We start from the raw sequence: 13,495 nt of genomic DNA, 5'->3' as shown, positions 1-13,495 counted from the left end.
CCTGCCAACGATGCGTCTGTTAGGACTTATTTTTTACATTTCAAATCCTTGATTGCTATGAGAAATGTCAAAAGATGACTATCATCACTTAAGTATCATTACAGGAGTAAAACCATAGTGTGTCCCATGCATCTACTACTTTTTGGGTTACGTAGTTCTAAAAGAAACCCTTTTAGATTCACCATGTCCATCCGTCTTTCAAAAAATAATAAATTTGCACAGATTATTGATTTAGAGTGTCTTCTATCTTTTCTTTTAAATGCTAACCTTAATACCGAGTTACCATTTTTCAAACAACAGATACTTACCTAATAGAGTTTTGCTTAAAAATATTTTTTTGCTACAAGCTTTTATCGCTGACTGCACTTTTGTAGGTACTCTGTACGTTATTATCCAGCTTACGTGCTTACACAAAATTTCAAGTCAATCTGAACACTACAAGTGAATTAAATATGACTGAAAATATCACCTCAATAAAGCGTGTTAAAATATAAATTTCGTCCCACCCTGTAACATCGATATCGATAGAAAAACACAACCCTGACATCACTAAGAGAAAATTGCTAATACTCATAATTGAATTATGGTTAGCCGACCTCAATGTATCATTGTGGTCGCGGCCCGCCGCCAGAACACGCTTATTCGTCGCTTGTCAGGTTTTGTCGGTGTTCGTCGACATTTGTCGGCGTTTGTCGGTCGTTGTCGGCGTAGGCGCGCGGGCACCGAAGTGTTCATGTTAACGTGTGGAATGATCCGGATCTTATTTTGATTTTGGTGAGTTTATGTAAAAAAAAAAAAAAAAAATCAATTTACTTTCGACGGCCTGCTCTTCATATTGGTCAAGTATTTGCTTCATTAAGTTTGTTTAGCTCCTCAATAGAATACAAGTCAAAATGCAGGCTAGATATTAAATGGTCTTATCGCTTAGAAGTGATATCTTCCAGACAACCATTTGGATACAGAAGCGAGTGCGTGCGTGCGAAACAGTGCGGTCGTGTCACCTCCCTCCTAGACCTTCCCGCTTTAATAAATATAAATGAAAACATTATGAATAGATTCGCCTTTTTAACATATTGCGTGATTTAGTTATATCCCTTAGACATTTTGTTCAAATTTCCCTCTACATACAGATCGATCCATAGTCTGAGATTCTTCTATAATCTCACAGCTCGAAGTGAGCACTAAACGAAGTTTCCACTGCATTGCCCCCACTTTCCACCCAGTCGAGCGGAATTAACTGTAGCCGAAGATCCCGCTGTTACCTTCTGCATCTATCTGTTTTTTGATCGAAATGTGACGCAAACAACCTTCATCATCAACATCATCCCAGCCTATAAACGTTCCACTGCTGGGCACAGGCCTCCTTTCAGAATCACGCGAGGAGGAGCGGCACAGTGTGGATTGTGAACTTCACACACACCATTGAATAGTTTCGCAGGTTGTGCAGGTTCCCTCACGATGTTTTCCTTCGCCGAAAAGCTCGTGGTACTCAGAGGTGAGAGTCGGGGTTTGAACCCACGATCCTCTGCTAGAGAGGCTTTAGGTTAAACCACTAGGCCACCAAGGCATTCACAACAACCTTAACAACTTTGTAATTTCAAAGCTCAATACCTCAAAATCAGTAGAACCGATTTTTATAAAGAACCACGAAACCAAGCTTTCATTAAAAAAAAAACTGCTTCGAAATCGGTCAATCCGTTTGAGAGGTACGATTCTACAGACAGCCGTTGTGGTTTGTGGTCTATTTTATAAACACCTTTCCTCTTGAGTCTAATTTACTACGGCGTAGAGTATCTCGACTCGCCCGCGCTCCCTCGCCCGAACCCCGCCCGCGCCCGCGTGGGAACTACGGCCCAAGCCCTCTCACTCTGAGAGGAGGCCTGTGCCCAGCAGTGGGACGTATATAGGCTGGGATGATGATGTTGAACTCTACTTGGGATTTCGGCTATTATCCAGAGTGTAGACACGTTGTATACTTTTAAAAGTGAAAAAAAATTCTTGCCAATACACAATAACCTAACCAAAAAAATTTGGAAACCCCCGACATTGTCACTTCAAAGTTCGATATCTCAAACACGGCTAAACCGATTTTGATGAAACTTGTCTCAAAACCATCGCTACAAAACCTGCTTTTAAATAAAAACAAACCGCATTTATGAAATCGGTTCACCCTTTTAAGAGCTATGGTGACATAGACAGACACACAGACACACATAGCGGTCAAACTTATAACACCCCTCTTTTTGCGTCGGGGGTTAAAAATAGCGCAATTCACACACTTCAGCTATTCAATGTAAAGAGTAATTACTAGTAATTAGTTTTAATTGGTCTGAATTGTATCAAGGTAGTTTTTATTCTATTGTTCAGCATATTAATTGTCCTATCGTGTGGACACTAGTTTTTGCGTGATGTTAGTTTGTGACCTTCACAGAAATAACCTTTAATGCTCGATTAAATCCGTGAAAAGTTAAAACTTGACAGTAGTTGGAATTGAGCCGTGGTGGCTTACTGGTTTGGCCTACATCCTCTCAAACACAGGATCGTGGGCTCAAATCCGGACTCGTACCTCTGAGAAGCAACTAAGAGGTCTACGGGAGAGGCCTATGTCCAACAGTGGACGTTATACGGCTTTGATGACGATGAAACAAAAAAAACGCAAAAACATTTTTATCTCCATTTTGCTGGTGAAACTCAAGCCGTCATTACTTGTTTTTGATTATCCAGTATAGGTACAAAACAAAGCCGAGGCACTTTTTTGATTTACCAACAAGTTTAAACAATCATTTTGCCGTTTATTCTCATTAGTTTCGGGGCGGGAACAGAAACAATCGCGCTGTTAGTTCTTATCTGTTTGTTATTCGAGTCGACACAACGTAACAACCTATCAAGAGAGTAGGGAAGAGACGTGCGGGTTATTATTTCAGTTATAATATAAACAAAACATACTAAAAGTTCACTGTTCTGGTCGAGAAAATTAACCAAAAACACTTTTCCCTCCCTATTTTAGTGGACTTTGGGAGATTGGAGTAAAAAGAACAATAAGTCATGTTTGACCCACGACACTTTATGACTGATCAAGAGGGCAGAAAATAGACGGCAAATAGTAAAAAAAAAATCCCTCTATTTTGTACCATTCCGGATATATTTTTTTTCTAAATCAAAGTAAAACTCCTTTACTACTCCTACTTAAAATTTGTTGCATTATAATATAATATATTGACTAATAAAAAAACCAGCCAAGTGCGAGTCGGACTCGCGCACGAAGGGTTCCGTACCATTATCTATCTATACAACATTAGACATTAGCAAAAAAAGGGCAAAAAATCAACTACTAAGACAACTAGCATACAAATATATTTTTGCTTCCGAAATTGGTGGCTATCGAGAGGATTTATGGACTAATATGGAGCACGCATGCCTAATAAACGCCCAGTCATCCTAGATTTGGAAACGGCCAGACTGTAGCGATCAGGGAACAAAGAAGCTGGCAGAACATTCCACTCCTTAAATTGTCCTGTCCGGATAAATAAAGGGCGAGCGAAAACGCTTTGTGCGATTTTTAGAGATAAAAATGTATTTACATTTTTAAAGATAGTTTTTTGTTTTTGATTGTTAATTAATTGTTATACTACATAAGACTAAAAAAAAATGGATAAAAAATCATATTTTCCCTTTTTCCAGTGTTTACTATTTTCCCACCTCTAGTACAGTCACAAACAGGCGCGTTCGCTCGGCCGTGTCGTCGCTAAGTGATTGAACTATATGCATCCTGTACTGTCGCTTGCAAAATAAATAACCCTCTCACTGTGGTTAGTGGCCAGAGGCAATTTTAATTCCGTTGTCAAAATAGCTTTTCAGCGATAAATGAACGCCTATTAAATATGCTGAAGTTAAAGTCATATTTATAGTTTCAATAAAATATGTTTTTACAAAGGGTTTTATATACTGTGCGATGAAAATCTAAATGAACGTGGCAAAAAAAGGAACTTGCACATAAAGGTAAAGGTAATTGCTTTGACCGCGTAAATCATGAAAATAATTTTCTATCTGTATGTCGATGAGAGATGTGGAGGTCAAGAGGGGAGGCCTTTGCCCAGAGCAGTGGGACACAATATATAGGCTAGAAAAAAAAGAGTCAATGCCTGAGCACGAGCCAGCAAGAGCGGGCCAATAATTGTCTAGCTTACCTCCATACCACAGAATTCGTAATAGTACAAGTGCAGAAGCTTCACTGCCGTACAAAAGTGATGTCCTGAACGCTCGTCTTTATGGGAATTTAATGAGTATGACAGGCGTCGTGACGGAATGAGATAAAGATTTTGAATCTTACCTTTATCTCCTATTCTATGCCTCGGGTTCCAACGTCTATCTCCTCGGTATACTCGCTCCCTTCGCAGGATAGGCCACACCAGCGGGGATGCAGTGCACCACCCCTGCCCATACTATGTACCCTTATCTCCCTTTCTAAACCCTTCTAGCCATTTCAGAGTGAAAGAGCAACAAGCACACTCACCAAATTTATCTTCAAAATCAAGATGTTGAAAAACAAATTGATTTAGGTCGTACCTTGGCTTTACCAAGCTCACCTGCAACCTTACGATAGCTACGAAAATACAACAACAAATTATGTTTTCATGCAGTTCTTCCACCTGCACACTGAAAGAACACAAACAAATCTCACAAACTTACCTATTACCACCACACTACTCTGACGCGTTTCGAACTCAACTAGAGTTCATCCGCCTCAGACCAATACAACCGTTCACTGTGCCAATGCCACCAGAAGCTAGACCCAAAATACACGTTTAAAAAAAAATCGAGCTAAGCTCGGTTGTTAAGGTAATAAAAATAAAATAATGTAAGTCAAAGCAATTCCGTCCTCGATGGTACCACGTAAGGACGATCATAGAGATGTAAACATTTGTTTCCTATTGCATTCGGTTAGTTTGAAATTGCAGCTGAGTTAAAATAAACTGTTATTTCGCCGTGATATGCGCGGACCACAGACGAGATTGGTTATACGTGAGATCTTGAAATTGACTCTCGCCATTTTGCTCACTAGACTAGAATGAAATAATGTTGGTAATAATAGTGTTTTGTATGTTCAAACACGAGATTACCCAATGCGGTTCATATCGGCTCGCATAATTGTTGAAAGTCAAAACGTAATGTTTGTCAGTATGTACCTACCGTTTGTCATAACTATCTTTAGATTTTACTTAATATTAAACATGGAAGACCCGAGAGCAAAAATTCGTATTATTCACATAAAATAAATGTCTGCCCCGGCCGGGTATTGAACCTGGAACATCAAGCTTTGTAGTCAGGTTCTCTAACCACTTGGCTATCCGATAATAATAATAATATAAGATAATCTTCAAAAAAAAATCAAAGACATAATAACATCATGCTGCACTCCGCTATTTTTAAAACATTTAAAATTACAATTACTTAATATGTACAATTGGACATGTGTATGAAAAAAAAATGAACACTGGTCATGCTATACTGGTCATGTTTTAAAAATTAATAATTATAAAATTAATTAATTATTTGTTTTTTAAAGTTTCTCGATGAGGGCTACGGCATAGACCTCGCTAGCGTCACTGCTTAAGTGGCTAAATAAGAAACAAAACAAGCTGAGATATGAGGTGCATATCGTGTCTGTGCCGTTGACCAACAGTGGTTAGCGGTATGTCTGAATACGAGGACCTGGGTTCGATTCCCAGTGTTGGTCTTATTTTTCTGGTTTTTCTGTGCATCTATATTTCAGTTTGTATTTTCAATTTATGTTTTAAAAAGTTGCAGAACAAAAGTAGCTGGTAGAATAGAAACTTGCATTAAAGTCCCACGGATACAGGCACTTTGTAAACCATACTTACAAAATCTTCAACATATTTTTTTTCTGCAGTTACGTACCTCAGCCGGCGATGACGGTAACAGCCTCCCCGCGGCGGGGTGACGTGGCCGCCCAGCAGTGGGGCCCCGCGCGGAAGGTGACGCTGACGCGGCGCCCGGGGGCCCCGCTTGGCGTCAGCATTGTTGGGGGCAAGGTAAAAGGGGCAAGCTGCAACTACTACATTAGCTCAAAAGATAACAATGACAAGGTGATGAAGTCAGTCAGTAAAGGTTTCACTGACGTGGTGCCCGATGGTTTCATTCGGCACACACACACTAGCTTAAGAACTAGCAGTAGCAGGGTGATGTAGTCAGACAGTAAAAATATCGCGCGAAAGGGGACGCCTACGCGGCGCCCGGTAGCCCCGCTTACCGTCAGAACACGGTTGGAGGGAAGGTAAGGGGGGGGCAAGCTTGAACTACTACATTAGCTTTAGAGCTAACATACACAGGTTGTTGTTGTTACTACTTTCTGTTTATATATATATATATATATATATATATATATATATAACTTAAAACCCGTTTAGGCTAAGAATTAATTTTACTGTATTGTAAAACTCTATTGTACATAAAAAGTAAAAACATGACTATTAACAGTAATCAGAAAAATAAGATGTACAATGGTAAACTTATCCCTTAAAGGGATCTCGTCCAGCAGGATTTTTCTGAAATAGTGTTTTAAATGTATTTTTATAATTCCACATGTTTTTTTTGTTTTTCTTGTGCATGTAATTTTTGCATGAAATTTTCCACTGTACAAAGTAGATACCTGTTTACAGAGTAACGGTGTCCCTTAGCACAGGTATTTTTTTACTTAAAAAGAGGCACCAGTGGTAATCTGATAATGTACACTCAAGAAATCGAAATGATTTTTATTTATTTTTATTTATTTCTTATTTATTTGTTGTAGTTGTAGGGTCATTATAATGACTCATTATTTTATTTAATTGCCCAACATATTTGTTGACATGCTAGAAAATTCTGTTACAGTTTCAAGGTTAACTAGTAGAAGTATGGGACGCCTAAAAAATAATCCAAAATATCATTAAATTCTACAGCCCATTCATAAAAAAATGTGACAATGATAATTGAGGCTGTTGAAATGCTCGAATAATGACCCTGCGATGTAACCAGTCAGTAAAGCCATCGCCGTCTAGGTCTGCCAGGTCGCCTGTATTTGCTATGAAATAGTTTTTTAGTTGTTTATCTTTCGCAGGTCGACATCATAGCTAATAGTGAAGACGAAGGAAGCGACGAAAAAGCAATATTTGGTATATTTATAAAGAATGTTGTGCCGGGAAGTCCTGCTGGCGATTGTGGAGAATTACATGTAAGTTTTTTTTTTCTTGATTGAAATACAAAAATGTAATAAAGAGAAAAAGCCTCAAAAAATCAACTTCCAGCTAAGAGAAGAAAAGAGGGCAAGGCTTCAAATTAGCCATGTTTTCCTAAAAACATAATTTTAAGAGTGAACTCCACTCGAACTCGATGACTCGAAAGATGAGAGCAGGACCAACCCTACCTCAGTAATTGATCGTTCAATCATTGTTAAGTAAAATTCCCACGACTTTAATTGCAGAGTGACCAAGCACTTAGTAAATAATTTGATACATTTTGTTTGTTGTTGCTGTTTGGTGACCGGCAGAGTAGAATAGCGCCAATCCCTTCTGCTAATGGGTGTCGTAAAAGGCGACTAAAGTATTAAACAGATAGCATCTAAACTCATATACCAGAGAAATAAAACTTGAGATTAAACCCTGAAAACTAGCAGTTACTGCATCCGAACCTTCCGCCGGTAGTAGCGGTCCTCGTTCCACTGAGCTATGGGGGGTAAGGACGAGAGAGGCATCTGTGATAGCGCGCCCACTTAGGCAGTAAAATGTTCCTGTGCAATGACGGCTTCTGAATTTAGGGCTCCAAGTAACATTAACGATGTGCTCACGTGCCCGCACTGTGTGAGGATCTTCTCTAAGAAGATTGGCTGCGTAAGCCACTTGCGAGCGCATGAGCGACACTGACGGAGTTGAAGTTGTTGCCATGGCCGAAATTGGCCGGATCAGATCATCATCACATTTTGTTTTGAATATTTAAAAAAAAACCGGCCAAGAGCGTGTCGGACACGCCCGAAATAGGGTTCCGTAGCCATTACGAAAAAAATAAGTAATATTTTTCTAACGATTTCGTATTTTGTACGGAATATTCCAAGCTTACGTATATTTTATACCTTAGGCTGCTATTTACCTACTCTTTTAACTACTAATAATTCTCAAGAAAACTTAACCGTTATAGTTTTCCTTGTAAGTTTGATATATTTACTACCATCCTGAATTTTTTTCAAATTTTCCCTGTCCCCTGAGCAAAGCCACGGACGGACAGACAGACAGACAGACATGGCGAAACTATAAGGGTTCCGTTTTTGCCATTTTGGCTACGGAACCCTAAAAACACTCACTGTTACTAGTACGATACATAGTAGTCTGACTAACTGAACCCGGTAGGATTGTATCTACTTTTATTTAGCTTAAACAAAAACAATCTCTTTATATATAGCTAACCCCAGGAACACCCGTCAAACATTTGGTTTGTATTTGATTATTTCCCGTAGACCGGCGATCGTATTCTGGAGGTTGATGCTGTTTGTGTGAGAAATGCACAGCATGAAAGAGCGGTGCAGCTTATCAAGGCAGCAGGAGATAAGGTCACTCTTACTGTGCAGAGTCTACCGGCTTGGGTGAGTCTGATGTCTTATATTATAGATGGAGGAGAGAGGGAATGTCAACACGTAACTAGAAATTAAACGGCTTTCTCTGCTACCTATATTGGATCATCAGAGCGATGGCAATGGAAGTATGGAAGTAGACAGAGCAGTTTTTGTGCACTTGGTGTTGTACATCTGAAAAATGATTCAAATTTTGATTTGTCCGCGCTTACAGTACCTACATGAAAAATTAATAAGAATATTTGATTAGATTGGGGATGTACTAAAGAAAGGTCAGGTCAAGAGTACCCGAAATATGAAAAGATTGAAGAGTGTTGAAGAAGCGAAATATTTATGACAGGATCGTAGCAAGGTACCTATTCGTTGGCGTGATTGTATGTAATGGTTGTATTTGTACGGGACAGCACCACAAATTCCACACAGCGGGCAGCGTCATCAATTTACGTCGACTTACTAATCTAGGTCAATGCACGACAGTTCACTAATATCAGCCTTTATGTGTACTCGTTGATTACGTAAAAATAAAGTAATGAATTATCTTAACATCAGAACTATCATTTAAAGTTGTACAAACCGTACAGTATTACAAAAAAATATTAATGATTATTAAGGTTTTTTCTCGATTATTTTGCTTCATTTTACAATAGAAAGCACTGTTGAAGTATTTCAGAAGAAAGCTGTTTTTTTTAAAAACCACAATAAATGCATGTACTTGCTGTTGACTTGACTGGTAAATGTTTTTTATTTTACGTTTTTAACGATGTAATTTCTCCACAGCACACTGACTCTTCAGACGTGGAACCAACTTCACCACCTCCTTCCCCGACCCACTCTGTAGTTTCCACAAGACATACGCCGTTGCCTCCTGCTGTTATTGGTACTCCAGAGCACGAGATTAAGGTACGGCAAGCATAATCTTAGTCCTTATCAAATTAAGATTGGTTTTTTGGAATCTTTTTGTATTTTTTTATTTCAATTCAAAATTTTTACTTATTATTTTTTTTTTTATACAAAAAGATTCCAAAAAACCAATCTTAATTTGATTGCTTAATAACGATATCTCTTGTCCGGGTGAGCGGTTAGTTCCAATGGAGTGCCGAAAGTTTCTCGATGAGGGCTGTGGTATAGATGTCGCTAGCGTCACTGCTTAAGTGGCTAAATAAGAAACAAACAAGCTGAGATATGTGGTGCATAGGGGAAATTCGTTTCTGTACCGTTGTCCAGCAGTGGTGTAGCGGTATAGCACGTGGCACGGAATGCCGAAGACCTGGGTTCGATTCCCAGTGCTGGTCTTATTTTTCTGGTTTTTCTGTGCATCTATATTTCAGTTTGTATTTTCAATTTAGTCCTTATCGTCAGTTTCGCCATAGACCCAATGTCAATTTTCTAGGGTGGGCAACGCCTTGACTGCCTACCGTGCTTGGACTGCTGTGGTACCATCAGCCAAATATGTGGTCTACAACCCTAGAGTTGATATTCGTTTGCATGTCGTAAAACAATAATGCCAAAAGACGTGTCTGTCAACTTGAAAGTTCGACTTTAGCGACATATTAATTTGATAGGAACTTGTTTAAGAATTGGTAGACCACTTATTTGGCTGATGGTACGAGCCAATGCATGCCATTCAATTCTGACAGGTTGCTCAAAAAGGACACTTTTAGTTGCATATAAATTAACAGTTCCATCCCAGCCTACATACGTCCCACTGCTGGGCACAGGCCTCCTCTCAGAACAAGAATTACTGGCACTAGAGGTATCCCATCTTAGGCCTCTAGGTTGGCAACGCATCTGCAATACCCTTGGTGTTGCAGGTGTTTATGGGCGGTGGTGATCTCTTACCATCAGGAGACCCACTTGCTCGTTTGCCATCCAGTCGAATAAAAAAAAAATAAAAAAAAAATAAAAAAAACAAGAGGGCTTGGGCCATAGTTCCCACTCGGGCTCAGTGCAGATTGGGAACTTCACACGCACCATTGAATTGCTTCGCTGGTTTGTTCAGGTTTCCTCACGATGTTTTCCTTCACCGCAAAGCTCGTGGTAAATTTGAAATGTAACTCCGCACATGAATTTCGAAAAACTCAGAGGTGCGCGCGTGCCGGGTTATGAACCCACGACCCTCTGCTTGAGAGGCGACAGGTCAAACCACTAGGCCACCACGGCTTATTAACAGTTATTATTGACCAACTATTAGGTGTTAATGACATGGCTTTGATTGATTATCTAGAAACAATTCCAAAAAGTTTGAACTCCAAAGATTTTGCATTAGTAAATGTAAATACTGAAAAAAGCCGTGGTGGCCTAGTGGTTTGATCTATAGCTTTTTAAACAGAAGATTGCCGGTATCAAACCTGGCCTCGTATATTTGAATTTTTCGGAGTTTATATGCGAAAGTACATTCCAAATTTATCACGAACTTTACGCTGAAGGAATACATCGAAAGGGAATCTGTACGACCTGTGAAGCAATTCAATGGTATTTGATAAGTTCCCAATCCGTATTGGGACAGCGTGAGAACTTAAAACTCAAGCCCTCTCATTTCTGACTACTTCTAGAAACATACCTACTTAATGAGACTTTATTACAGATAACAGTAACGTCCGAACCCGATCCCGTGGAGAAAGAGTCAGAAGATACAGAGAAGGAAAAGTCTACTTCAGAAGCGGAAGCTCCTTCGAAACCTGTATACTCTGATTCTGATAGTAGTGATGAAGAAGAAGATGAACGGCAGTTGCAAGGGAGGACGTACTCGGAAAAAGGAGTCGAGGTGAGTATGGGAGGTGCTACGTTAGACCATTAGTGGTGGTGACATGAAAACGGCTTACGTTGGGGGGACTTTGCTGTAAATGCTGTGGGAAAACTGCCGTAGATTTTCTTTAGAAAGGAATTAGAATACTAATTTTTTATTTCAATGGGACATACGAGTACAATGTACAATGTACATGCTACTGAATATAGATCATGATTATGAAATAATGCATGACCACGACCACTCTGTCAAGAGTGAACGACTAAGAAGAAGAAGAAGAATGAAAAAATACGTGGCAGGGGCCGGTTTCTTGGATGAAGCGCGTCAAAGTTCAGGAGTAGGGGAGCGTGACGTCACACCGTGTTTAAACGTGTCGCGCGGAATGAACTGGCACATTACCTATTTTTTGTTTAATTGACAAAAGAAAAAATACGTGTCCGGTTAACTAATGATTCGCCGACAACTTTTACGCAGATTATTGATTGGCAGACAACGTTTCGCCGAGTAACAGTACGCCGATGAATTTGTACGCAGATGTATTGTTTCGCATAGTAACGTTTCGTAATTCAACCTTTAGTAGACTATTCAGTTGGCTTATGAGTCATTCAACCGAGCAACTATTGACAAAAATACGTTCAGCCGATTAATTACTAAGGCAGGTACTACACATTTTGAGCGTTAGCTCGAACAACTTTTCGCTTTCAAATTAGTGTTTTATTTTATATAGAAGTCAAAACAAACCAATTCGCGATGCCAACAGTTCGGTTCTGGCCACGTTCTGGCACTCGCCGGCCAACCCCGCGTAACGAAATTATACCAAACATTGCTCGGCCAAAAGAAAAATCTGCCAATAGTTGTCCGCGAAACGAAAATCTGAGGAAGAAAGAAAGAAGAATAGAAAAGAAAGAAAGAAAAACTCGGCGAAACGACCTGCACACCAGTGTTTTCTGATAATCTAAATAAATAAATAAATAAATATCATGGGACACTTGACACCAATTGACCTAGTCCCAAACTAAGCAAAGCTTGTACTATGGACACTAGGCAACGGATAAACATACTTATATAGATAAATACGATCTAAGTTAGAATTTAGATTTTTTAGAACACTAGCCTATTCTGCTATCTCGCTTATAGGTAACTAGCTGTTGCCCGCGACTGCGTCCTTGTAGAATTCGTTTATCACTTTACCGCGGAAACTATTTAAATTTTTCCAGGACAAAAACTATCCTATGTCCTTCTCCGGGACTCAAACTAACTGTATACCGAATTTCCTCTAAATCGGTTCAGTAGCTTAGACGTGATGAGATAACAAACAAACAGACTTACGCATTTATAATATTAAGTAGGATGATTTTATAAGATCCATTTTCCAGATCGATCGAGCGTCAGCCGCGGCCATCAAACGTAGCAGAGAAGAGAAAGAAGCAGATCCAGAAGAAGAAGACGACTTCGGATACACGACAAGTGAGTGGAAAGATACATTATTCACGCTGTTCAACTTCTCTTTCTATTTTATACACGTGTATGTTTATGTGTGTCTTTTGGAGCACAGTCGGTGAGATTTACCAATTTGATATATTTCGTATGATGGTTTTTTCAAAGGTTTTTTCATAAAAATGTGTTAGTTATAGACATAACATGAGGGGTGTTTGTTGAAAAGTATAACGACTGATTTCTCTAATTTTATTTGGTTTTATCTTCATTTATTTTTCAGTAGGTCAGATAGGGGTCGTTACTGGTCAGTTTTATGTAAAAAATTACACTATTCTAATAAAAAACAACTCAGTAGCTTTTACAAAAGACTCTCTTAAATATTTTTGAACTTCAATAAAAAAAAATGTGCTTCGGCCATACGATGCATTAAGGAAATTAATTTAAAAGGCTGTGCTCTACGTACGAGTATAACAATGTTAAAAAATAGGTAAGTAAATGATGATAAATAATTTATTTTACCCTACCTTAGACCTCTTTTAAACCCTGTTTACAAACTGCGAGGAAAATTGTTTAAATTGGCGTTAAAATGCGGATCAGCGGTTAAGGCTTCATAAATGACCCATCGAACGCCATAATACTAAAGAATCCTACCTACGGGTTAGGTTTGTTAAACTTACTTTCCCAAAATGTGC

At 39.1% G+C, this 13,495-nt stretch overlaps 1 protein-coding gene across 1 annotated transcript in view; it reads left to right on the top strand.

Moving 5' to 3' along the window:
• The window catches only part of LOC141440425 (multiple PDZ domain protein-like), a gene marked incomplete in the record, with an annotated part of 268,707 nt that overhangs the window by 97,020 nt on the left and 158,192 nt on the right, over positions 1-13,495 (top strand). Inside the window, 6 exon segments of the mRNA XM_074104949.1 lie at positions 5,912-6,053; positions 7,118-7,231; positions 8,507-8,632; positions 9,398-9,520; positions 11,205-11,384; positions 12,743-12,833. Coding sequence (XP_073961050.1) covers positions 5,912-6,053; positions 7,118-7,231; positions 8,507-8,632; positions 9,398-9,520; positions 11,205-11,384; positions 12,743-12,833 — 776 coding nt within the window.

The sequence above is a fragment of the Choristoneura fumiferana genome, chromosome 22 (assembly GCF_025370935.1).
Source record: "Choristoneura fumiferana chromosome 22, NRCan_CFum_1, whole genome shotgun sequence".
NCBI lineage: Eukaryota > Metazoa > Arthropoda > Insecta > Lepidoptera > Tortricidae > Choristoneura > Choristoneura fumiferana.
Note: the sequence above shows the minus strand (reverse complement) of the source record. Positions and strands in the feature narration are given on the sequence as shown.